Raw genomic sequence first — 24,915 nt, 5'->3', positions numbered from 1 at the left:
GGTGAGCAAATTTGAATCCGAAAAAAGATCGAGTAGCTTCAATGATTTTGTTTCCTTTTTTCATGGGGATGAATAGCATTCACTACAAAAAAATATGATCGACCATGAACTTTTTACCCAAAATATATTCGTCAAAGAACAAGTGCTCGATTGCGTTTGCCAAACAAGCAGAAAGGAAGTCAGCCGGGAAACAACATGATTACAAATCGATCGGGCGCATGCAAAAGTGAGTTAGGGTTACACGGAAATTGTGTCATATGCACGTGTGTTGTACACCCACACGTGTGTCACCTTTGCCCTACTTTGCCATGCACACAATTTCAGCAAAAGATAAAAGACAAGTTTAAAGACGATTGTGGCTTGAGGCTTTTGATCCCTTTTCTATAGAGATTTTGATTTTGATTCATTCGGTGCGTGCAAGATAAAAAAGCAAACCCGGCCATTATCTATGGCGGTCCACATTTTTTTATGATTTCACACGTTGAAAGTGTTTGATCGTCTTATCATGCATATAATGGTTACGTTCCAATTCATTGAACCAAACTAAAAGAAGAACCCTCATCATAGATCTCTACCTAAAGTTTCTTGTCTTGTCCATTGAGGTATATTATGGGAGATACCAAAAAAAAAAATCATTGGATTGCGCGCTGATGTGTAAAGATCAAAGGAGTTGTTTATAGTACTCCGAAGTATTAATTTTTTTTTTTAAATGAATGAAACTTTATTCGAAATATTAAAATTCTGGAGTTTAAAACTGTTAAATTAACTCATTAGATGAGACAGATAGCAAACAATTTACAACATAACAATTTCCATGTCTGAATTTTGGACTACGGTAAGAAATTAAAAATCAAGGGGGAGACTATGCGATGGAATTTCCAGAGATTAAAAAAAAAAAAGGAAAATGGGTTTGCATCATGCTATGGTAAAGTACACTTCCCTAGCATATTAGAGACCCTAGAGCGTCTAATATATATATATATATAGTGGGAATATCTCTCAAGTTTAAACCAAATCGATATCCTTGGAGTGAAGTGTGAAAGAAACAATCTTAGCCTATCTTATCTTTAAGAAAAGTAATACATAATTAACACCATCACCATCGTTCTAAATTAGTTAATTATAACTCCATGATCAAGGATACAAGACCCTTGATCATGCTAAGCATACCAATTATATTAATATGGGTCTCTTTGACCTATAAAGAAAATGATGAAGATGATCTAGAGTTTCAACTGATGATGGAAATATATTTGCTGATTGCCTTGTAAAATTCAGTAGTTTGAATCGAAAAACTGCACAGATTGTTTCTTCTTGATGATTTGAGTACGTGCTACCTTCAGTCACACACAATTTGTAATCGTCATTTCCCTCTAACCTTCTATTTGTTTAAAAAAAAAAAAAGAGGATTGAAGATTGAAGATGGAAGAAGAAGAAGAGGAATATCGATCTCGTGGAGAATTCAACTACACTACAAGTCTTCTCAGTAGGGTTTATTTTGAAGGCGTAAGAAGGACGTCACTCATGCAGCTCCGTTCACATTTTAAACCGTTTGAAGTATTAAACCGGTCAAATTTGCACAGTGTGAAAGCGTCGACCACTTTGTCGGAAACATGCATTCAATTCAGTCCACGCCGTACAACAAGAGAAAACCCTTGACCTGCAATTGCCGGTCAATCTTTGAGCGAGGCCCAACCCATTCCCCCTCTCATAGTCGCAGTCTTTCTCAAACCTTATAAACCAGATCAACCCTACCCTAGTCTATCCCTCTCTCTCTCTCTCTCACTCTCTCTAAGAAAAATATACCCACTTTCTCTCTCTAGACTGAGAGTGAGCTATGGAGAAGAAGGATCATTTGATAAAAATGGAGGGCAATACTAGATCCTCATCATTTTCACAAACTACAGCTGATTATAGCTACCCATTTCCAGGCATGTTTGATTTCTCTCAAGGCGATCAGAAGGACTCGTTAGGGTTTGTGGAGCTTTTGGGTATCCAGGACTTTTGTCCTGCTAATTCCCTCTTTGACTTGCCACAGATCACTACACCACAAGTACTGCCGACTACTTCCATTGATATGGCGAAAGAGTACTCTTTCAATCCTTCAACACCAAACTCCTCATCCATTTCATCCGCTTCAAGTGAAGCTGTGAACGAGGAACCACATACTGATAATAAAGCTGCTGCAGACCAACAAGAAGAAGATGATGGTCATGACCAACCAGAGCCCAAGAAAGGGTGAGTTTTTAGTTCTTTTCTTGCTTTTAGTTTGCATTTGACTATTTGAGAGAGACCCATTTCATTACAGATCAAGAAAAAGATGGGTTTTTTTTTCTCATTTTGGGTTTTAGAGCACTGATTCCAAAATTGATGAAAATTAGGATTTTGTATACAAAGAAAACTAGCTCATGAAATAAAAGGTTGCCTGGTGATTTGTTGTGTTTAAGTTTATTGATGGGGATTGATGATATGAAAGGTTGAAAGCGAATCAGAAGAGGAAGAAGACAACTGAGAAGAAACTAAGAGAGCCTAGATTCGCTTTCATGACAAAGAGTGAGGTTGATCATCTGGAAGATGGATACAGATGGAGAAAGTACGGCCAAAAAGCCGTCAAAAACAGCCCTTTCCCCAGGTATATTTAAAGTTTTAAACCCTTTCACACTGCAACTTTATTGCTATAATGAACATTCAAGCAAGATTTCATTAATTACTAATTAATTTGGAACTGGTCGAATCTGTTAAATTAGGAGCTACTATCGGTGCACCAGTGCCTCATGTAATGTGAAGAAGCGTGTCGAGCGATGCGTCAACGATCCAGGCATCGTTGTGACGACCTATGAAGGCCAACATACTCACCTAAGTCCTCTTATGTTGCCTCCTCCTCCAACTACTGCACCGAATAGCATTAGCATGCCAAGAACCCTATTCTCCCAGTATCAACAGCAACAAGGACTGCGGCCATTTGTGGATAATCAAGGCTGCAATTTGGGTTTCTCGACACCAAATTGTACAAACCGGAGTTTTCTTAACGAAAGGTGGTTTTGCAGCCCGGCAGGAGGTTCAGCTTTGATGACAGACCATGGCCTTCTTCAAGACATAGTCCCCTCCAATATGTTGAAGCAAGAGTAGTAGATAGATAGAAATGTAGATTATCATGATCAGATATTCCCATCACATTATTGCTACTTTATTAATGTACTAATTTAGCTTGCTGACTTTGTTTAAGAGATGCAGATGGTACTGGTATATATAATTTTGTTGTTGAGCTTGATATGGATGGTCTTTTTAATCCAATGCAAGTATTACTATACCGGATAGCTAGTTTCTTATTTCTATATAAAATCCTAGCCTTTTTTCTTTTTCTTTTTCTTTTTTCTTTTTTCTTTCTGGAATTCATTTTAGGTGGAAAAATGAAGTGAGTGGGGTTTTGGCTATGTAAGGAATTAGAGACTGGAAAGGTTGATATACAAAAATAGGTTCCTTAGTTCTTCTGACCCCTCGTTTGTCGTATATCTTTGTTTTGTGGTAGAAGGAATATGGCATTCATTTCATTGTGTTTTTGTATGAGAGAGAGAGTACCAAGTACTGGGCTCAGTCATGATTTTCCGAGGCTATTATGATATTGGGTGGCAAATCCAATGCCCTATCTCAAACATGTATGCTTGCGTCTGCTACAAGAAAAATATCTGCCGACCCATTTAGAGCCTCTTCAGTAAATGCTTTGTTTTCTTTTTCACGCCATTGAATTGAATTCATCCTCTTTGATTCACTGAACTTGAACAACGGTTGGGATTTCAGAATATATACATTGGAATCTGCCGCACATAACTAGCAACAAAGTTGCACCGCCTTCACATTGGGCATGTGGTACTTTGGTCGACCTGGAATATATACCTGGATTCATGTGGTGTCTACACTAGTGTACCCTCACCCAGTGACAGAGCCATCATGAGAGAAGCACTCAAACGAAAGAAAATCCAATGGAAAAAAAAAAAAAAAACAAAGAGGTTTGAAGTTTGAACAACGATATGTGGAAGTCAAAATTAAGGGTTTGGGAAGATTCAACTCTGGTTGTTAAATGGCTGCATGTTCACGGTTATTGCTTCACAAAAGTATCAGAATATGAACTCCATCCAAGTCGTATACATCAAAACCCAGAGAGAACATAGCAGTTAACAGAACATGTCAATAAAGTTTTGTCCGACTACTGTCAGTTATTTCGATCAGCATACTGCAGTTAATACATCTCTACTTATTATATAACTGACTTACAGGAACAAGTTGATTGGATGGCATTAAGACCTCCATCTCAAAGCATTCATGGCCACCTTTCTATAGATTGCAAGCGTTTGTAAAAGCTTCACCCACTATTCTAAGCTACACCTAAACAAGACACAATAAGAATATATAGTGAAAAGGCACCATCTCCCTGCAGAATAGCATTTGTTGTACAGAATTCGAGCTCATTCAGTTTTCTTCAATTGAAGTAGAATTCAGGGGTAAAAAGACAGGAGTGAACCAATAATGTCGGGATTTTGCAATTATAACAACAGCCAACTGATGGCTCAGTCTTCCCCTAAGGACAGGAACAGGTGTGTTATGTTGACCACTCTGCATACAAAACAAAACAAGAATGACTAAACATAGTGAAGTACTAAAAATGTCACTTCCAAGCAGATGCATTTTGGTGATTGCCTCAGTAATTTGTACAGTGTAAATTATATTATCATACCTGTCAAACACATGTTGGGCCAACAACAGGACTTGTTTCAGACTGCAATTGTACTTGATTCAGTTCCTACAAAATCACATTTAATTAACAATTTCATGTGAGTAATACAAAATCACAGCATCTTTATAGACCCTATTTACATTTTGCATTATCAAGGGTTCTTCCAAAAGTGCTAATCAGGCATTCTCCATTCCTACAATATTAGTAAATGCAATCAATAAAACTGCTCACAGCAAAGATATGCCATTGAATTTTTATACTCAAAGCTAGTTAAGTGTGAAATACAAGTTCTACTTGGGCAATAGTAGTGCAGCTACTACTTCGTATGGGGAAGACACTTGAGCTAAATTTTCTTAATACCTAAATTGACATGACAGTATATTGTAAAGAGTGAACTGTCACATAGAATAGACAATGCACCAAACTAGTCAATCAACAATACCAGACACCTTAACCAACGCCTTATAAAATCATAATATGCTGAAATGAGGCAAACAATGCAGACAAGGATGGTTTCTGAAGTTGGAGTATCTGATGGAAGGCATGTGTCTGACTATGTACCTGCTGATTTTGACAAACTATTTGCGTAGAAGGAACCAATGACACGGATTGAAGATGATGAGAAGGATTATTCGGCTGTGTTTGCATCTGCAATTGTTGCTCAAATAAAGCAAACTCCTCAGGTTTGTCCCACTGCAGATCAGAAAAATAGCCAGTGATCATATGTTGCCTCTTATGTAAGACATTAATCACATCTTCTAAGTACTAAAAAACCAATATAACATATGAGAAAGATGGTCAAAGGCTGAAACATACTCTGCTCTCACAAGTTTCACAATTATAATAATACTTGTATCCATCAGGGCAGGTATGTTCACTCCAGTCACACTCTAGAGGAGCAGTTATCTCATGACTTGAAGGCAGAGCAGCTGAAGTAGAATTGCTAGAAAATGTCTGGTGTTTGCTCACAGTTTCAGGAGACCACAGAAAGCATCCAACGACAACGTAATGGCGCAGACGCCAATATCACAGCACAGCAGAAAATAAATAGTACATGTCACAACGTGACAACATCATTGTTAGTTACACAGTCTGCACTGAACAGTCAAGCATACATCCATAGCAATTTTCTATCCACCAATGCAAATGTTTCAGCGATGACTAAGAGCTTCGCTATTATAAGGTTTTAAGGTTTGCCAAAGCCACCTTTATTACTCCCTCAAACATGCTTGATAGTTTATCGTTTCACAAAATTCTTATAAAAACAATTCATCCAAATAAAGGGTGTCACAAGCAGTGGCCACATGGCAAATTGTCAAAACAAGTTCATGATACTGCCTTGCAAGTACTCAACTCCAATCAACCATTTGGCAATTCAAGAAATTATTTATCAGTGTTGCTACTAACCTGAGAACTCTGTTGCTGCCCCAGAATTTGCCCAGATGATTGTGTCAGATGCTGTTTCTGCATCTCCGTGACTGCTACTTGAGAAGACTGAGAACTTCTTTGTGTATTCTGTGTTTGTTGTATAGGCATCCTGCACAACTGTAAAGGTGGTCTTAATGGAGGAAACGTTGGTTGCATCACTGTAGAAGCCTGTGGTTCCTGGTTTGCCAAATAGGGAATAGGGGGTTGTGAAATTTGTTGGACAGGATAAGATGCATTTAGAAAATTTTGCCCTCCAATGGAATCACTATGATCAGATACTACCCTGCAGCAAGTAAAGCGATGAACAATCAAATATAGAGCTGAAAATCATGAGAAGGGTAGCATCTTCTAAGACAGAAATGTACCTAACTGGTTCATGAGAGTACGGACCACCAGGTGCATTGCTAAATACATAATTACCCCTGAAAAGAGGAAGAGAATTATAGACTTAAACTTTCCTTTTCTGGAATTAACTACCCACACTCCCTCTAAAACTTTATCAGCTAATCAATACTGCATGCCTTTTTCAGCCAGGGTTTCTATTACTTTAAAACCATATATGTAAAAGGGTTACTAGGGAATCAGGTTTATATGGTCACCACAACAGCCCAACCACTGAATTAAACTATCAGGTAAGCCTGTTCATGAATTCATATTTGTTTGGCTGTATGTTCCAGTTTGTAAATAAATATGAACACACACACACACGGGAAGGGAAAAAAAATCAACTAAATCACAAATTGCTAAGCCATTTTGATTGTCATCATAAAATTTCAGAATTTAACAACAATATTTATGGTATCTGATCACAGTTTGATGACTAAAGATATCCTAGTTCAGCTGATGATCTAGTAAGGATTATACTTAAATGGGGCCTATAACATAAACGGTTCGGGTCATTGGATAACAATTCATGATGGGCCATACAAGCATTAGTTTCTTTCCTAATATAGGGATCTCACATTAGAAGCTCCCTTTATATACACAAACCACGTCCACCAGAGTTACAGTGACAACAACCTTCGATCTATTTCCCTTGGTTTCTTAGGATCCGCAAAACGAACAATCAATGGCTGAGCACAACCCTGAAGTAATATTGAAAAAGGAATCAAATGTATATATCTTCTAAGTACAATGAGATAATTGGTAAAGATTAGAAAACAATTGAAAAGCATTACTCTCATAATAAAGGTTCCATTTAAAGCTTTGATTGCTTGCACAGCCATATCTCCACTGGAAAATTTAACAAACCCGCATCCTTCAAAAAACAAAGTAATGAATCACATTAAGAAAATAAAAACATGCTCTTAGCAATATGTGGTATAAAGAATCATTCATTAGTTTTTGCAAAATACACTGCAACAATAAAACAGAACAAGAGCTGCCATTGTTCATAAATGGATAGCAACAGCTGAAATTTTGAGACATCAACTGATGTGCTGACACAGATAATACTACTGGATATACCATCCACCTCTATACATCTATTCTATGAATTTTTAAGCACGGTAATTAATTCCAGTATTTATGAGGCCAAACAATATCCTAGACAACTTTAGGTCGAAAATCCAACACTAATACAAGTATGATAAGCACCTAAAACGTAGATTTCTTCACTGTGCTCATTGTATAACATGGAACTCAAACTATTAAGGATAGAGGTATCAACAATTTGGACGTACCACGATTGTGCTTCAAAATGTAGATATCTTCAACAAGACCATAAGGTGAAAATATCTGCCATGGACAGCACCATATGAATCAGAAGCCCTTGAACGAGTTGACAAAGTATATAACTAAAATTGGGTTACGAACAACATTGTTCATTCCATGCAGGTAGTATCAATAAGAAAGTTGTATAAACATAAACGAGCAATATGCACACACATGATACATATATGTGATACATACATATATAAACTATTTAGCTAAGCTGGGGAATAACAAATTTCAAAACAGAACAAATGTAGACCGTACTTCCTCAATGTCTTTATTTGAAGCTTCCAGGTTAATGCCACAAACATACAATCTGTCTTGTACCCCTACCAAACGAACATGGAAAACAAAATGCATCAGATACTAAAGGCATGTTATGAGTACTGCAAAAGTGCTTTTAGTCCTGAATACACCCCTATATCCATCAACCATGCAATATTGCAATACACTTAACCCACATAATAGTATTACTATTCAAGTCCAAATATATGTGAGAAATACAATTTTTCTTTTCTTTAGCATAAAAGAAGAAGGAATGTTTTTTTTTTCTCCCAAACAATATAACAAAAGTCAAAAGCATTAGAAACTTACCAAGGCGTTCCCTTTCCCCGTCAGCAAATTTGACTATGACAGGGTTTGCTTCCTGGAAAAATCCAATGCAACAAACAGAAATCATTAATTACATTAATATGATGACATCATCTGGGAGTGGGACGGACCAATTAATCAATCTAGCAGAGGATTAGCTCACCCCAGGAAAATAATGCTGACTATTTAAAGCTCTGATAGCCCTCTCTGCTGCATCTAATGTTGAATACTTCACGAAACAATTTCCTGCAGGAGAAACACTAAATCTGTTTATGCTTTCTTACTTGATCTTACACACTACAAAAATAGTGCTGGGTATATGCTTTCTTACTTGATCTTACACACTACAAAAATAGTACTGTTGGTACCCAGCAAGTACCAGACATTTTTATATGAGAAGAAAGTAACAGACATATCAACATTGCACAAGTTGGTGCCAAAACGAACGAGGAAACCAGCAAAGACAGAAACAAAAACCTAAATTAACAGCTTATCTTTTATAATTCAACATCTGTTCAAAAAAGAACCCCAAAAATATAACGTTGAGGAACTTTGCACATTAACAACCACCCCCTTTCCCCTTCCCTTTCCCATTGGCAATTGAGGTACCTTGTTGGAAGCCAGTCCGCTTATCCTTCAACATTACAACCTCGACTATGTCTCCAAATTGTCCAAACAAGGAGCGAATCTGACATTGAAAAAGAACAGCACCTTGTTACGCAGAATCAACCGTTACAAGCGCCGTGCATCATACCAAAGCCATTATCGAGAAATCTCACAGGACATGAACATTAAACACATTTTAACAGGTCTAGGGAAACAAAGACTCACAACGTCCTCCGTGGCTGTTCTTGAAATTTGTGCAACATAAAGCTTAGCATGATTGGGGTTTTCAAAGTTATCTGAAACACAAAAACAACCAAGTTAATTGCAAAACAAGTTTTCAGTTTCAGATTCCATGACTAAAAAAAAGAAAAAGAATGAAATTCAGCTAGAAATGTACATTACAGTATTACTGTCAGCCTCAACCAATTCATAGTTCAAGTTCAAACAGGAGTAAAGTAAAATTAAAAGAGAGAAATTGGAAAGGCAGACCTCTAGGAAGTCCTTGATTAGAGTGTTGCCAGGCCCTTTTGCGTACAGAAAACGGGACCGGATTGGCGAAGCCATTGGCGTGGTTGGGATCGTGGTGGTGGGGATGGTAGTCGAGCTGGTGAGGAGGAATAGGATGGTGGGGAATGTTATGAGGGTTGTGGTGGGGATCGAGGGGTGGCCAAGCAGAAGAGGAAGAGCAAGTCCCATGGTGCTGGGACTGCTGCTGTGGGTCTCCGTGCCAATCCAGCTTCCCAGACTCTAACGCTGAACCCTGGAATTTGCAGAGTTGGGTGCGATGGAAGAAGAAGAAGGCAACGATAACCAGAAGCACGAGAGGAGTTGCAGCACAGCCGATTCACCACTTACCAAATAGGAGTCGGTTAGGGACTGCGGTTCTATTTTGCTCGCCAACTACGATTTTTTCTTTTTCTTTTTCTTTTTCTTTTTTCTCAAAAGAAAACGAGAAATTTTAAATACACCCCTTCAAATTACTTAATGCACATCTCTTATATTTTTTTGTAACATTTTTTCATCAAACTTTCATCTATACCCCTCCTCATTAAATAAATAAATGAGAAAAAAATAAGGAAAAAAAATATGTCGGCTATGTATCACAAATATTTATTTAATACATTCTTTTTGCTTTATTGTGGAATTAATTGCTAATTAATTTCGGCACATATAAATATGGTAATTACTAATTGTTTTTCTTCTTTCTCAGATAAATGAGTTGATATATCGCTAAAAGATTACCTTTGTTGTTTTTCAAGTTGAAAAACTTGATGTCTCTAAGATTTTAAATTATTCAATGTATGTCAATATCTTCGTGATCCATATAGTCATTGTCAATATTAAAATCGGTAAAGAATGAGTCATGGTGGTTGGTTTGCAAATAAAGTGATTGATCATGATGTATTCATGTATCTAAGATATATTTGATGGTTTTATAACTTCTTTCACTTTGTTTCAACAAATTTGGTTTTATACATATGATCTTGAATAGATGAATTGTAATATGAAGACGAGGAGAAAATTTAACCCATAAGAAATATTTAATTAATATTTTGATATATAAAAGCATTTAATTCTTACTTTATTTATTATTATTTTTTTTTTATCAGATAAACAACTCAAATGCTACAACTAGTCTTTCGTGAGTCGAACTCACAACTTCCCACTTACGAATGGGAGATTATGTCACTAGACCAAATGGTATTGGGCATTCTTACTTTATTTTTGTGGACTCTTCTTTGTTTTTGTTTTTATTTATTATTAATGATGAGGGGTATAGATGGAAGTTTGATGACAAAAAATAATATGTGGTGTGCATTAAGTAATTGGGGATGTGTATATAAAACTTCTCAAAGAAAACAGTACAATTTCTTTTTTATTTTACAAGAAATTTGTGCGTCCCTTCCTATCCGATATATGTTAGAAATTGAGGATAATTTAAAAAGTATGCGAGGAATATGGATTATGACAGCAAATTTTTAGATTGTGAATATAATAATTCTAAGTGAATCATCTTTTGGTGTACCACCTAGAGTTTACCTTTTTTTTTTTTTTTTGAAACGCACCTAGAGTCTACCTTATGTGACAACAGATGTGGTCATGTGGCATAACCATTTATAAATCAAATGACATGACTATGTTATATATGTTGCCCCATAAGGTGGGTTCTAGGTGGTTAACTAAATTTTTATTCAGGAAATGAAGAACTGAGATATCTATATGACTCTTTGCAACGCATTAGACAAAAGATTTTTCTTGAAAATGGGAAAAAAAAAACATGTTTTGAGCGAAACCCTACGTGCGGAGAAAAAGGAACAGAGCAAAGTTCGAGCGATCTCTCCCGGGCGAACGTCGCCGGCGTTGTTGCCGCTCCGTTTCGGCCCTGGAGAGGATGGTGATTCGGGCTAGCAGCGTTGTTCTGTGGCAACGGTTTGGTCCAGGGTTGGAGAATGGTGGCGGGATCTCGGAGCGGACTGATCGATCTCGATCTGTTCTTCTGGGATCGGGGATGAGGGCAGGTGTGGAGCAGCGCTGGGGTGGGGCTTGCCGGCGACGGGTGATGGCGTCATTGCGGCATCTGGGATCTGGGCAGCGGCTGGGACTTCGGTCTCATACGTCTGCTGGGTTCTGGGGGGGTCTGTGTTGCGGCGCGGCGGTGTGGTGTGGTTTGGTTGCGGCGCGGCTGCGTGGTGACGGCATAGCACGCTGGCAGCATGCTTGGTGGGCTCTAGCGCTGGGTCCATGGGGGGAGTGGTGGTTGGGCCAGGCCTTTGCTTTGGGGCCTTGCTGGTGGTCTTTAATGTCTAATTATTTAGTTTCTCGTTGTTTTCTTTCTGTTGTTTTTGTGGTGAGGCGTTTTGATTTAGGTTTTTGGCTTAGTTTAATAAGTCCTTACTCTTTCGAGCTAGGGTTCTGGAGTCTTGGTATGGTAGGTGTGTCATGTTATTCCCGGGATTTCAATTTACTTTTTTGTGGTCAAAGTAATGGGGAGAAGCTCCTGCACATGGTTTGGCGGTTTTGGGTCATGGTGTTGAAGGGAGTAGCTTTCTTCATGAGGTTGGCTATAAGGATGTGCTTTGTCTCCTGGGTTAGTATGGATGAAGTGCCGTGGATATGGCGTTATTTCTGGGGGCTATATGTTTTACTCTCGATGTTATCTTGTTGTCAACATGGCTGTCACTTGCTCTTGCACGTGGTCTGGTTGGTTTGGGACATGGTGTTGATGAAGGGGAAGTGGTTGTTTGTAATGTTGCCTGCATGGATTACTCGTGACTCTCGGAAGTGGTCTTATGTTGTAGCCCGAGTTGTGGGGCGATTAGGTTGGTTAGGGGTTGGGCCCGTTTGGCTCATGGATGTCATCGTGGATGACGAACCCATAACTGAGGGTGTTCTTAGGGAGGCGAGTGGGGAATTTATGTCCACCACCGGGTGTTCCCATTTGTAGAGGTGTAAATGAGCCGAGCCGGAGCGAATACCAAGGTGATCATGTTCGGCTCATTTGTTTTTTTATCGAGCTCGAGCCGGGCTAAAGCTTGAAAATTTTTTTCCATGCTCAAGCTCGGCTCGACTTGAATATTTTTCTTAGGCCCTAGCCAGGCTCGGCTCGGCTTGATTTATTGGACGAGCTCAAGCTTGAATAGGCTTGGCTTGGCTCATTTGACTTTAAATTTAAAAAATAAAAAAGATAGAAAGAAAATTTAAAATAATAATTCAAATTTGTAAAATCAATTAATACATATAATCACAAAACTATAGAAAAGACCCATGATCTATAAAGAATATTATTCCGACGAAAGCTAGCCTGAGCAGAAGGGTGCAGTTAGATGACCAGGTATGTGTTTTTTGTAGATGTGAGACTGAAACTAGTTTGCATGTTTTTAAAGATTGCAATGTTATTGCATGTTTCTGGTTATATAGTTCTCTAGGGCTACGTGCTAGAAGCCATGCAACTACGTCTATTAAGAATTGGGTTCTTGATATGCTAGACATGCTCACCAGGCAACAAGTTGATGTGTTTTTTATGCTACTTTGGACTATTTGGTCAGAAAGAAATAGATTAGTATGGGATGGGGGGACGTTCAACCCCATGCATGCAGTTAGTTGGGCCATGCATTTGCTCTTTGAGTATCAACGTCTTCATCCTCTAAAGGTGCCAGCAAAGAAGACTAGAGGGGTTGCTCCAAAATGGATGTTTCCTCCTAGGGGGAGACTAAAAATAAACATTGATGGTGCTTACCGGAGCTCTGATGGGAGAGGTGGCATTGGGGTTGTAATCCGTGATGATACTGGCAACTTCAAAGGAGCATGGTCCAGAATGATCCCTCATTTGAGTTCAGCTCTTCATAGTGAAGTTGAGGCCTGCAGAGCAGGATTGCTTTTAGCACTTCATCAGGGTTGGAAGGAGGTGGAAATAGAGAGTGATTGTTCCATCCTTGTTGCTGCCATGAATAGCCAAGCGGAGGATAACTCAGAGGTTAGTCGAATTCTTGATGATTGTAGAGACTATATGCAAGCTTTTGATTATATTAGAATTCGACATGTTTATCGTGAAGCAAATAGTGTAGCTAATAGATTAGCGCACTTTGCTAGTCTAGATCATGTTGTGGATCTTTCTTTAGTTGAGGCTCCTGATTTCTTACAGGATGTTCTCTATGAGGATATTTGTAAAGCAACTATGCATGCTCGGGGTATAGGTATTACGTCCCCCCCCCCCCCCCCCCCGATGCGGCAAAATATTATTAATAATAACATAGGCGTGGGGATGAGCCTCCCAGCTTGACTGGGTTCCAAAGCCCATTAATTTCAAAAAAAAAAAAAAAAAAAACGAGTAGCTTACCTAGTTGTGGCTCCATGGCAAAAATAGCTTCAGTATCAAAATTCTAAGAATCGTTCTATGCGTTTTGACTTTGAAAAGTGAAAACCTTATGGCTGCCCGATCTCAATTCTTTTCTTTTTATAGTGGTTGCTAAGGTTTGATTTAATTGTTGCACAAATATTGTTATTGATTGTAATATATTTTATTTAAATTTTCAGATTCTCTTCAAATTGAAAAGGAATGTAATAAAAAGAAATTAGAAATATTATATTTTTATAGTATAAATTTTCATTAGTTGAGCTTTAACAAACGAGCCGAGTTTTAACAAGCTAGGAAAATATGAGCTACTCACGAGCTAGACGAGCCGAATATATCCTTGCTCAAGCTCGGCTCGTTTTTTTGTCGAGCTTAATATTGAGCTCAAGCTTGGCTCGTTTATCTTACGAGCACGAGTCGAACGAGCTAAAATCGAGCCGAATACGAGTCGAACACGAGCTGTATCGAGCCTACTTACAGCCCTACCCATTTGTAATCGTATTTTATGGAATAAAATGTTTCCTTCATTCTCAAAAAAAAAAAATCCTTGGATAATAAAAAGATTCTAATTCTTATGTTCATGTTGTGATCATATATTGGATCATTAGAGGTGTTGCTAGGTTCAAAGAGCAATCGACATGCACAATAATGAATGTTTATAAGTGTCTTAAAGTCCCAACAAATTTAAAGAAGAAATGCATCAAAGCTTTATACAAAAAGGTACAGAAGAAAAAAGGTAGAGAAGAATTAATGGAAGCCAAAGTCTGGAAATAATAGGCTTCTTGCAGTTAACAATTGTGCAAATGGAAGTATTCAAACTTTGGCTGGTTCAAGTTCATGTTCTATGGTTCCACTGGCTAGGCCTAGACGACCAATGGACAAGCATGTTACTGTTGTTGTTGTTTATTTTTTTTTTTATAAGAAACAAGAGAAGGTTACAAGCTGGTGCCTCTAGGGCAACCAGAGCCTAGATTATCAAATAGAGTAGCTCTTGTGATTCTTGGAGGAATATGCAACTCCCAGAATTTCTCTCCTTGGATTGAGTGGCCAATGTTTGCACACGCGTCCGCTGCAAAGTTCGCTTCTCTTAGGATATGAGTGAAAGTAATTGAGCAAAATTTTTTTGCAATTTCCCTTATGTCTTTGATGATTTGTTGGAGTCGCCATGGTGTTTGGACTTTATTGCTGACAAGCATGTTACTGTTGATGTCGGCAAGTAACATGAGATTTTGTATAAAAAAAAAAAAAAAAAAACTGAAATGTTTGTCGAGTTATTGGGTGGTGGTAGTATATAAGTATATTAATGGAATTCCATTCAATGCGGTAAGTATTTCTTATTATCAAGGAAAAAAGGAGGCAGTTTTTAATTAAGGCCCTGATTTTGAAGCCCCAATTCCTTATGAGTTGAGACCTTGGATTTTGAAAGAAGAAGTTGCTGAGGTGAAAAACATGACAAACGAATATAAAAAATTAGGAATTTTTAGATGCACCATTATGACTGACGGTTAGATTGACGAAATTATTCTAAATTTTCTGGCGATACCCCTAAAGGTAGTCATTAAAGTAATTTGATGTCTTCAATACCAAAAAAAAAAACTACAGACTTTATTAGAAGAAGCTATGAATGAAATTGGGGAGGAGAATGTGGTTCAAATTGTCACTGATAATAGTTCTAATTATGTAACGCAAGATACTTATGGATGAAAGGAAGAATTCTATTGAATTCCTTGAGCAGCACATTGCCTTGACTTGATGCTAGAAGATATTTGCAAGATGAAAGTTTTTGAGTCAACAATTAAAAAAGCACAGCACATAACCAAGTTCATTTACAGGCACTCATCGGATCATCATTGCTTATCTTATACTTCAAAGCTCACAAAAGTGAAAGTATGGCTTTGTTGCTATTTTTTGATCCCATAAATAGTAGGAGAGTGAAGATGAAAGGGAGAGGATCCTCTCCTCAGCAACTTAATCACCTGACCTACCTAAGCTTTTAACTAGACAATGACACGTGGATATAATGAATCCAACGGTCTAAAACAAGCTTTAACTTGTCTTCTTCTCTTTTTCTTCTCTAGCTATTCGTCTCTTCCTTCACGCCTCTCTCTCTCTCACTCTCTCTCTCCCCTTTGTTCTTTACGAATCTGTCCCCAGGCTGAGACTAAACAAGAGAAAAGTTGCTAGAAATATTGGATATATGCAAACTAATATACTGGGAACTGATGAGTCTGTTTCAATATGCAAGATGGCATCATTCATGGACTCCCTCTCTTTCTTCCTTCTGTTCTTGTTTCACTTCACTCAGCACCAATGCACATAATAGCTAATCAAGTGGGTTTCAATGAAATTTGATAGGGAATTAATTTGATTTTCTGAAAAAGAGAGAGAGATAGAGAGAGAGAGAGAGAGAGGGAGAGAGAGAGACCAAACTTAACTGATGAGGAAACATTGATTATGAATGAGAACCCATGGTATGCCTTCGGTCATTCATAATCAATCTCTTCTCAATGTTTGTTACTAGCTGCCTCACGTCATCTTCCAATGGGTCGTTCATACCCAAGTATTAATTAATGAAATTTTACAGGGAACAAACCCATTAGTGGAACACCCAGCCTCAGAAATCGAACCCAAAAATTGAATCCCAACCAATTTCATCCCATCAATTCAATCACAACCAATCCCAAAAGGAAATTTAGCAACCACCATAACCCATAAAGACGAGTAAAAAGAGAGAGAGAAAATTCTTTGCGAACTTGTTTGTGATTGAGATCTCTGTAATGAACAACGATTTCAAATCGGATGAGAAGTCGGAATTTGGTAACGACATTAAAGAAGCTAAAGCTAAGGACGGCGTCGTCGGTGAGGATGAGGCTAGGATTTCACCAATGAAGCTCGATTTAGAGAGCAAACGGTGGAGGCTCTGTGGGTTCTGAGGGCGGAGGTTCTGTGGGTTCTGAGAGAGAGAGAGAGAGAGAGAGAGAGAGTTAGAGTTGGAAGAGTCAAAATCACTACGTGGCACTATGTAAACCATTAGATGTTCTTTTTACACGTGTCATTACCTGGTTGAAAGCTTAGGTAGCTCAGGTGATTAAGGTGCTTAGGAGAGGATCCTCTCCCAAGATGAAAAAAAAAAAAAATAGGGATGGTCTTTACGCAAAGGAATACGTGCTTCATGATAGGTACTTTTGGGAGCATGTAAAAAATTGCATCAAGGTGGTTATGCCATGTTTTTGTGTTCTACAAAAAGTTGATTCAGAAGTGAGACCGGCAAAAAGTTGATTCAGAAGTGAGACCCGTTATGAAATATGTACTTACATGAGCATTTGTCTAAGCATAATTAGCTATATTGGGTCAGTCCCACATCACCGCCAGAGGCACTAGCGCCGTTAAAGGTCTAACCTCTGGAAACACCGTTACACAGACTACCACCTGAGCTAAGGCTTAGGCAGATATCACCTCTAACGCGCCGCCACTCGCCGCGTGAAGATCACCTCGCTGAGATATCAGAAGCTGCTAAATGATGCCCATCAGTCCCACATTGGAAATCAGAAAGAGATCAGTCTCCTCTTCACCTATAAAAGGTCTATTCCTCTCTCTTCATTGATTACGCATTAAATACTTGTCTAACGTTACTCTGTCAATTTAAATACATTGACTGACTTAAGCATTAGAGCAGAGAGGACCGCCAACCTCGGTCTCCCATCTGACGCCCTTTGTATTTTTTGACATGTGATGCTAGCGCTACGCATCCATAAGTAGCGATCTGCACCCGGATCAGCTATAACAAAATATTTATGAGTTAATAGATTTCGCACAAGAAAAAATTGCTACGAATTTTTGAAATGTGAGTATAATCAAGCTACGTTACAAGAATTAAAAGACTTTGACCAAACAAAACTAGATGCATATGATCGGTTACAATCACAAAAGAAGGTCATAACACGTGATTACAACAAAAGGACCATATATAAAAGTTTTAGAGAAGAACAATTGGTTTAAAATGAACACTGACTCATTCATTTGACAAAATGATTTGCTAGTTTGAAAGAAAGATCCCTGGTTCATAAATGAACACCGACTCATTCATTTGACAAAATGATTTGCAAATCATGAGCATATCACTTATGAGATAAAGATGAGAAAAGTATGTCTATTAATGATATGTCTTAAGAAAATATTACCCAACCAAGTGTACAAAAGAACGAAAAATTTAACGAGTTATTTTAGAAAATATAAAGCACATAAGTTTTTTTAGAAAATTAGGCTAAATATTGTTTAGTACCTTGTGGTTTGTGCCCAACATTAATGCAGTCACTCGCCTTTCAATTTCATCAAAAACACCCCTGCATTATCAAATCTCGTCAAATAGATCATTCCGTCATTCCTCCGTCAACTGCAGTCGTTAACTCGCTGATGTGGCGTGCCATGTCAGCAAAAGTGGGGCCCACATAGAAATCAAGTTACCAAAATGACCGTGGTATTAAAATAAGTTAATTTCATTCTCCATCATCATCACCACTTATTTCTGTTTCTCCGGTTTCTTCTCTCCTTCCATTCGCTCTCAATTAACAAAGTCTCGACAAGATTTTGGGATTCAGTTCTCAATTCGGCAATCCAAGTTATGCAGATATGGACGGTTAGTCTCCGATAAGTTCAAGAAGCTCCCTCGCCAACCGCTGGTGGCTGCGAGCTCCACCGTCTCCGCAATATCCAGACAATCAAACCAACAAACCAACATGAATATCAAACCAAATGCCTCAATAATATCCAGAAAACCCAAAACGTCTGCAGCCTAACTTTGCATATCCAACTCTACAACTTCAACGATTCCAGAAACATCAAATCATCAATTTCTGCTCACTGTATCATGTCATGGTCGGAAATTGGTCAAGAAAGACCAAAACCACCACCGTGAACAGTGAACCACGGTGGTTCAGTAACTCCAAAATTCCAATTTCTGCTAATCTCCTCCAAACTTAAATATATTCAAGTATATAGCGAGGTAGAGCTTGGCAAGGGAAACAAGTTTGAACCTGAGTTGAAACCAAACGTTACCGGAAAACATGGAAATTCGCCGGAAAACTCCACCATCTTCTCCTCTTCGATTCTCTCTCCCAAGTTGACAGATGGACAAGAAGGTACCATAGCTTCTTCATCTCGCCAAGACAAAGCTAGCGCCACCGGTCTAGCTTGCAACCCTGGCCGGAGTCGAAAAATATGCGTGAAACCCCGAGAAGCTTTCGGGTTTCGTCCAGCCGTCGTCGCTGCTAGTTCGAAGAAGGGAGGACCGGGCTCCTCTTCACTCCGCCGCGAGGAAGCTAACAGCGGCGGTGCAACTTCGACTTGGTCCCAGAAATCTGCGAGCTGTCCTCGCCGGAGCGGAGTCGTTTCGGAAATTGGGAGGGCGAGGTCGGCGTTTAGGGATTTGAGGATCGGAGGTAGAGCAGACGAGGATGATTTGGGTGGCTTTGCAAACGAGGTCGTGCCGCGGACTGTCGGTGGGGAGCGGCGGAGGTGGGCTGAGCGGCCGTCTCCGAGCCTGAGCAGAAACGAAGAAGAAGAGAAGAAAAGAAGGGTGAGAATGGCGAGGGAGTCAGAATAAGACATTTAAGAGCAAGGGTCATTTTGGTAACTTGATTTCTATGTGGGCCCCACTTTTGCTGACATGGAACGCCACGTCAGCAAGTTAACGGCTGCAGTTGACGGAGGAATGACAGAAGGATCTATTTGATGAGATTTGATAATGCATGGGTGTTTTTGATGAAAATTGAAAGGTAAGGAACAGAATTGATGTTGGGCACAAACCACAGGATACTAAACAATATTTAGCCCTGGAAAATTCTTAAACATATGTATTATTTGTATTTAATTTAATTTATACAAAAAACAGTAACGAAGCTCCCAAGTTTCTAACTTTTTAAACTACCAAGGTTATGGTGGGGTTGGGGTGGTAGAACCTCCAGGTGTGGAACCCCCACATCCGAGTTCGAGCCCTCTCTCCCACACCTAGTGACCAGTGGTGGCCGGGGCCTTTGTGCTTGTTGCCTGTTGGTGGGCCCCTCGTTGGAGGGAATAGTCCAGCTCTGCTGGGATACACTCCATGAGTGTGTGTGTTGCTAAGAACAAGTTCACCCGTTGGGTCACCAGGGCAGGAAACTATTCACTGCCACTGGATCTTTGCTTCCACCCGTTGGGTCAGGGTCACCAGTTAGTTACTGTTCATCGAATATTTTATTATTATTTTTTTGGAAAATGAGAAATGTATGATGTAAATAAATAGTATTGATAAACAATTTGAAAATGCAACCAAAGAAAATTTTATTGGTAGACAAATTCTATGTCCACCGACACACTTTTTTTTTTTAACTCCACCGACACTTTTATCACAAGTACACCACCGACAAAGTTTTTGAAAAGTGTGAAAAAATTTTGAGGAAGAATGATGATTTTTTTGGTGTGAGAAGTAAAATAGGAGGTGAGGTATTTATAGGAAATTGTGGTTATATTTTTTTTGTTACCGTTGTAATCTAACGGTTTTTTTTTTTTTTTTTTTAAACCTCTTGTACCAGATTTATAGCCGTCAGATCCCTTTAATTATCAAAATCAACGGTCCAGATCTGCATTTAAACTGCAAAGTAGCCCAACGGCTACAAGCCACGTCGTACCCCCACGCCACTACACGACAAAACTCTGGCGGCTACGCGCCTGCTGTCTTGTCGCCGCTAGAAGACACGCGGTTGGCCTTCAGTTCTTCGGCTACGCGCGTCTCCCCTCTCCTCTTCTTCTTGGGCCAGCGTGGCAGCTTGGGTCACGGCCTCAGTCACCATGGTGCCCGAGATGGTGCCCTGGGCCTCCCACTGCATGTGGTCTTGCCCCAGATCCGGTGGAAGGATGAACAGTGGAAAATCCTTGCCCCCAAGCCTCATTTTGACGTGGTGCCCGGGCATAAGGTTGCCTGGTGAACTTGCTCTAACAATGCTAACCTCCCCCTCTGGGATTAAAAAAAAAATAATAAAAAAATGTTTCTAACTTTTAAAAGTAGAACCGGGTGCTGGTTAAATAAACTAAAATAGGAAAGGTGGGATCCGAATAAGCTCAAATCTCAGGGGCGGGGTGGATTTAAAATTAAAAGGAATTAGGGGTGACCAAATAAAGAAAAGAAATAAAAAAGATAAACCTCCAGAGCAGATAGCAGAGGGTGGAAAACGTAAAAAAGACCGAGCCCTAGTTCCAGTGCGGCTCCATTCTCTTTCACTCTTGCAGGTAATTTCTTTCTTCGCTTCTTCTTTTATTCCTGAACCAGATTTAATCCAAACCCTTGTGCAATTTGTCGAAGCCTTAATCGATTCAAGTTTTGTTTTTTTACCCAGATGAACAGACATTGTTATGGGTTTAGAAATTTTATACAACTGTTTTGCTTAGTGATTGAGCTTAATCGAATTAGGGATTGCTGCAATATCAATAAGCCTTTGTTTGGGACTGTGCCTAAGCTATGTTCTTGGATGATTCTCTTGTATGCAATTTGATGGTAGTAGCATATTGATTTAAGGTTTGGTTTGTGGTTTTGCAATGTTAGGGTTTATATTTGAGTTAGATGGAACCTAAACCAGACCCGGATATTGATGATGATTTTAGCGAGCTGTACAAGGAGTACACTGGCCCTCCTGGGTCAAATGCCACAAACACACAGGACAGAGCAAAACCGAATAAGAGGTCCCTTGCTGGGTCTGATGAGGAAGAGGAAGCTCGCGACCCGAATGCTGTCCCGACTGATTTCACTAGCCGGGAAGCTAAGGTTTGGGAGGCAAAGTCAAAAGCTACTGAGAGGAATTGGAAGAAGAGGAAGGAAGAGGAACTGATTTGCAAAATATGCGGAGAATCGGGGCACTTTACTCAGGTATATTTAGGATTGGTTTTTTTTTTTTTAATATCTGGTTATGTGTATACATACTCACACATGCATTTTTTTTTCAATTGCTTAGCTATAAAACACTTTTTTCTTGGGCTGAGGTCCAGTACTTCTGTTAGGCACAACTGTTTAGGAAATTAGTAGGTTCTTTGTAATTTATGCTGTTGATAATATGTTTATAACTAAGACGACTTGTAACTAAATTGATAATTGGAGTGCACACTGGTTATTTGGCCATTTTGATTTATGTCTGCACTCTGCAGTGCTTCATGCTAACTTGGTGCTCTGTTAAATACTTTCACCAAAATGACTGCCACCTTTTTCTGTCAAACAAATTGGCATCGTTTATGAACTTCATTGCAAAGCCATACTCTTGGTAGAAATAAATACAAGGCCATAAAACTAAAAGATCCTCATAGCACTTTCGTAATTGTTGAAGTTTCTTCTGTTGCTAAATTTGGTGATAATAGATGGTAACAGTAAAATTTCATTCTGTTGGTGATAACATGTTAATTACTTTTGCAATCTCTAGGGGTGCCCATCTACTCTTGGAGCAAATCGCAAGTCTCAAGATTTCTTTGAAAGGGTACCTGCTAGAGAAAAGCATGTAAGAGCGCTTTTCACAGAGAAAGTGATAAACAGGATTGAAAAGGATATTGGCTGCAATATTAAGATGGACGAGAAATTCATCATTGTCAGTGGCAAAGATAGGTTAATATTAAGGAAAGGCGTGGATGCTGTGCACAAGATGATGAGAGAGGAAGGTGAACAACGGGGTAGTTCTCAAGTGACTAGATCAAGGTCACCCGAGCGAAGCCCTGTTGGTTCACGGTTACACCGCTCTGAATCCCAGAGGTCTCATTCTGGTCCTCGTAATGGATCAAACTTTCAACCAAGGTTTCACAGGCAGGAGAAGTTTGTTGAAGACCGTATACGTCAAAATATGCAAAAATTTTCCAGGGGTTCTCCACAAGGTAGGGCCAGCATAGGATATGCTTACGGTGTATATAGGAAGCTGCTGACTCATGTTGGTAGCTTGTTAGGTTCCTATAGAATTTCCTACCTGCTACCTGTAAAAATTTCCCATTTATGAAAGAATCAGCTTGTTTCTTATCATTTGTTTGCAGCAAGAGGTAAGTTCTTATCTTCAGCATTGTGTGTACAGTTCTGGAGTAACTCTCATGGTTTGATCTGAATTGATGGGGTTGTCTCGGACATGAAATCATTTACTGAAAGCATATCCAGAAAATTACCTCAGATGGTCTTTCTGTGAATATAAGATAGTATGTTGAATTAAAGCTGCCATCTGTGTTAGCATCTTGAATCGAGTGCTTAACATCCTCTTCATTTCATGAAGCTTATGGTAATGACGGAGCTCGAGGTCGGCCAAGTCATTCAAATTCTCCAGCACGTGCCCCTTACATGGGCAACTCATATAATTCATATGATGGTCATAATCAGAGCATGGCCACTTATAGAAATGATGGATGGGAATCTGATAAAAAGGGATCTGATGTGCAATCTGGTCATCAGTTTGATTACCCAACCGTCCCACAGACATTAGAAGAATTAGAATTGGAGTACAAAAGAGAGGCGATGGAGCTTGGAAGAATTCGTGACAAAGAAGAAGATGAAGAAAATTACAAACATCGTGAGGTATGGATTACCTGATAACTCTCGGAAAATAAACTTTTAATTGTATTCATGTATGAAGTGATGTTACATGTATTTAACCATCCGATTTCGATCTAAACCAGGTAAACTATACAAATTGTTTACCATGCCTATTTCTTAACTTGAAATCTATACAAGTTTAAGATGTCTGACTTTTTGTTATACGGTAAAAGGCCATTAGGGAAATGCGAGAGAACTACATGAAGAAACTGGCTACCTTGAGGGGCATGCATGCAAAACAGTGGGAGAATTTTCTTCAGCTTGATGCCCAGAGACGTCAACAACAGGCTCATCAGCAAATGCCCACCGCAGGTTTTGGTAGTTACAAATCACACAATTACGCTGAATATGACGGCCCAGCAGCTAATCCTCATTATTCCGGGCCTACTTTAGCAATGGATTCAAGGAGCAGGTACCCACACGCTATGGAAAATTATCCTTCAAGACCTCATGACAATTTTGGTGAGTTCCAGCGTCAGAGACATGAGGATTATGGGAGAGGTTACAATCGATACTAAATGTTAATCAGCGATTGCATATGGTGAGTAGTCTTACTCTTCAAGCAAGTTAAAAGGATTAGAATAGTTACCTTCCTGGGTAGGCCTCATAGCACAATATACCATACTTATTCAGGTTCATGTAAGTGACATCATTTATGATGGTTCTTGGGATGTGGAACTTGTAAATCTTTGGGTTTTTTTTTTTGGCTTGGTATGGAATGTAGATGTTGGAATTGTGAATATGGTGTAGCAGATTATTGATTGCTATTTAGCTAGTAGCTTAAATTTCAGTGCGAAAATTTTTCAGGGTCGAGGTCTGAGTGATGTGGCAGTATGCACAGGGGAGCACCAAATCTAGGTAAGTATGTTGGTTATGATTGAATTGAGGAGAGACCAGGGGCAGTTGTAAGGTCCTCCGTTTTGCAGTATGATAGCTTAGTTCTGTTCAGGGCTTCTTTCAAAGAAGTGGGACATAATTTCCATTGGCTAGTCCTGTGATTGGATGTAATGTTTTCAGTTATGGTTACATAGATAGACTTTACTTAAGCGGATGGCTGTGAATGTTTTTGTCGACATTGTGTTGCTGCCAAATACTGAGTGCCTACTATTGATCTTGGCACCCGGGTGGGTGCTGATAAGCTTTTGCATTTGTTCCGGTTCATGTTTTTTGTCCCCTTCGTTAAGTGAACAAATGGATGCATAGAGCAACTCCAACAGCTTCTTATATTTTGATTTTTTTCTATTTTAGAGAAAAATGAGTCTGTTTTGCTCTAACAGATTCTCTATAACTATCTCCATTTTAAGGAAAGTGAGGAAAGAGAAGATCAAATTTCCTAAATTTACAGCAATCTCTAAAATTTTAAGGAAGAATTATGGAGATTTTAGATATTGTTGCAGAATAGGAAAACTG

At 39.1% G+C, this 24,915-nt stretch overlaps 3 protein-coding genes across 3 annotated transcripts; 2 read left to right on the top strand and 1 right to left on the bottom strand.

Moving 5' to 3' along the window:
* The first annotated feature begins 1,761 nt into the window (after positions 1-1,761).
* On the top strand, positions 1,762-3,271 carry LOC133721370 (WRKY transcription factor 23). The gene is made up of 3 exons (XM_062147959.1): positions 1,762-2,238; positions 2,477-2,632; positions 2,748-3,271. The coding sequence occupies exons 1-3, from the start codon at positions 1,838-1,840 to the stop codon at positions 3,127-3,129; spliced, it is 939 nt and encodes a 312-aa protein (XP_062003943.1). The 5' UTR covers positions 1,762-1,837; the 3' UTR covers positions 3,130-3,271.
* An 895-nt stretch (positions 3,272-4,166) lies between these two features.
* LOC133721562 (flowering time control protein FCA) lies at positions 4,167-9,966 on the bottom strand. Its single transcript, XM_062148213.1, has 15 exons — positions 9,560-9,966; positions 9,296-9,366; positions 9,074-9,152; positions 8,628-8,710; positions 8,468-8,519; positions 8,138-8,202; positions 7,843-7,897; positions 7,339-7,418; positions 7,181-7,245; positions 6,526-6,582; positions 6,140-6,443; positions 5,549-5,686; positions 5,294-5,425; positions 4,733-4,798; positions 4,167-4,611 (listed from the first exon to the last, which is right to left on the bottom strand). Exons 3-14 carry the CDS (start codon positions 9,105-9,107, stop codon positions 4,736-4,738), a joined length of 1,128 nt encoding a protein of 375 aa, XP_062004197.1. The 5' UTR covers positions 9,108-9,152; positions 9,296-9,366; positions 9,560-9,966; the 3' UTR covers positions 4,167-4,611; positions 4,733-4,735.
* Positions 9,967-21,042: 11,076 nt separating this feature from the next.
* LOC133722043 (uncharacterized) lies at positions 21,043-24,666 on the top strand. The gene is made up of 6 exons (XM_062148851.1): positions 21,043-21,185; positions 21,499-21,819; positions 22,364-22,805; positions 23,189-23,487; positions 23,679-24,046; positions 24,313-24,666. Exons 2-5 carry the CDS (start codon positions 21,517-21,519, stop codon positions 24,021-24,023), a joined length of 1,389 nt encoding a protein of 462 aa, XP_062004835.1. The 5' UTR covers positions 21,043-21,185; positions 21,499-21,516; the 3' UTR covers positions 24,024-24,046; positions 24,313-24,666.
* Positions 24,667-24,915: the final 249 nt, after the last annotated feature.

Source organism: Rosa rugosa, chromosome 7, assembly GCF_958449725.1.
Source record: "Rosa rugosa chromosome 7, drRosRugo1.1, whole genome shotgun sequence".
NCBI classification, from domain to species: Eukaryota; Viridiplantae; Streptophyta; class Magnoliopsida; order Rosales; family Rosaceae; genus Rosa; species Rosa rugosa.
This window is presented reverse-complemented; position numbering and strand designations above follow the sequence as displayed.

Excerpts from the sequence above, each read along its gene's own strand:
- LOC133722043 (XM_062148851.1), top strand. The coding sequence starts at position 21,517 with ATGGAACCTAAACCAGACCCGGATATTGATGATGATTTTAGCGAGCTG. Across the intron at positions 22,806-23,188 it reads TTCCAGGGGTTCTCCACAAG|CTTATGGTAATGACGGAGCT; the intron begins GTAGGGCCAGCA and ends CATTTCATGAAG. Across the intron at positions 23,488-23,678 it reads AAAATTACAAACATCGTGAG|GCCATTAGGGAAATGCGAGA; the intron begins GTATGGATTACC and ends ATACGGTAAAAG.
- LOC133721562 (XM_062148213.1), bottom strand. The coding sequence starts at position 9,107 with ATGTTGAAGGATAAGCGGACTGGCTTCCAACAAG. Across the intron at positions 8,520-8,627 it reads GTCAGCATTATTTTCCTGGG|GAAGCAAACCCTGTCATAGT; the intron begins GTGAGCTAATCC and ends GGATTTTTCCAG. Across the intron at positions 5,687-6,139 it reads GGCAGCAACAGAGTTCTCAG|ACATTTTCTAGCAATTCTAC; the intron begins GTTAGTAGCAAC and ends AGCAAACACCAG.
- LOC133721370 (XM_062147959.1), top strand. The coding sequence starts at position 1,838 with ATGGAGAAGAAGGATCATTTGATAAAAATGGAGGGCAATACTAGATCC. Across the intron at positions 2,239-2,476 it reads CAACCAGAGCCCAAGAAAGG|GTTGAAAGCGAATCAGAAGA; the intron begins GTGAGTTTTTAG and ends ATGATATGAAAG. Across the intron at positions 2,633-2,747 it reads AAAAACAGCCCTTTCCCCAG|GAGCTACTATCGGTGCACCA; the intron begins GTATATTTAAAG and ends CTGTTAAATTAG.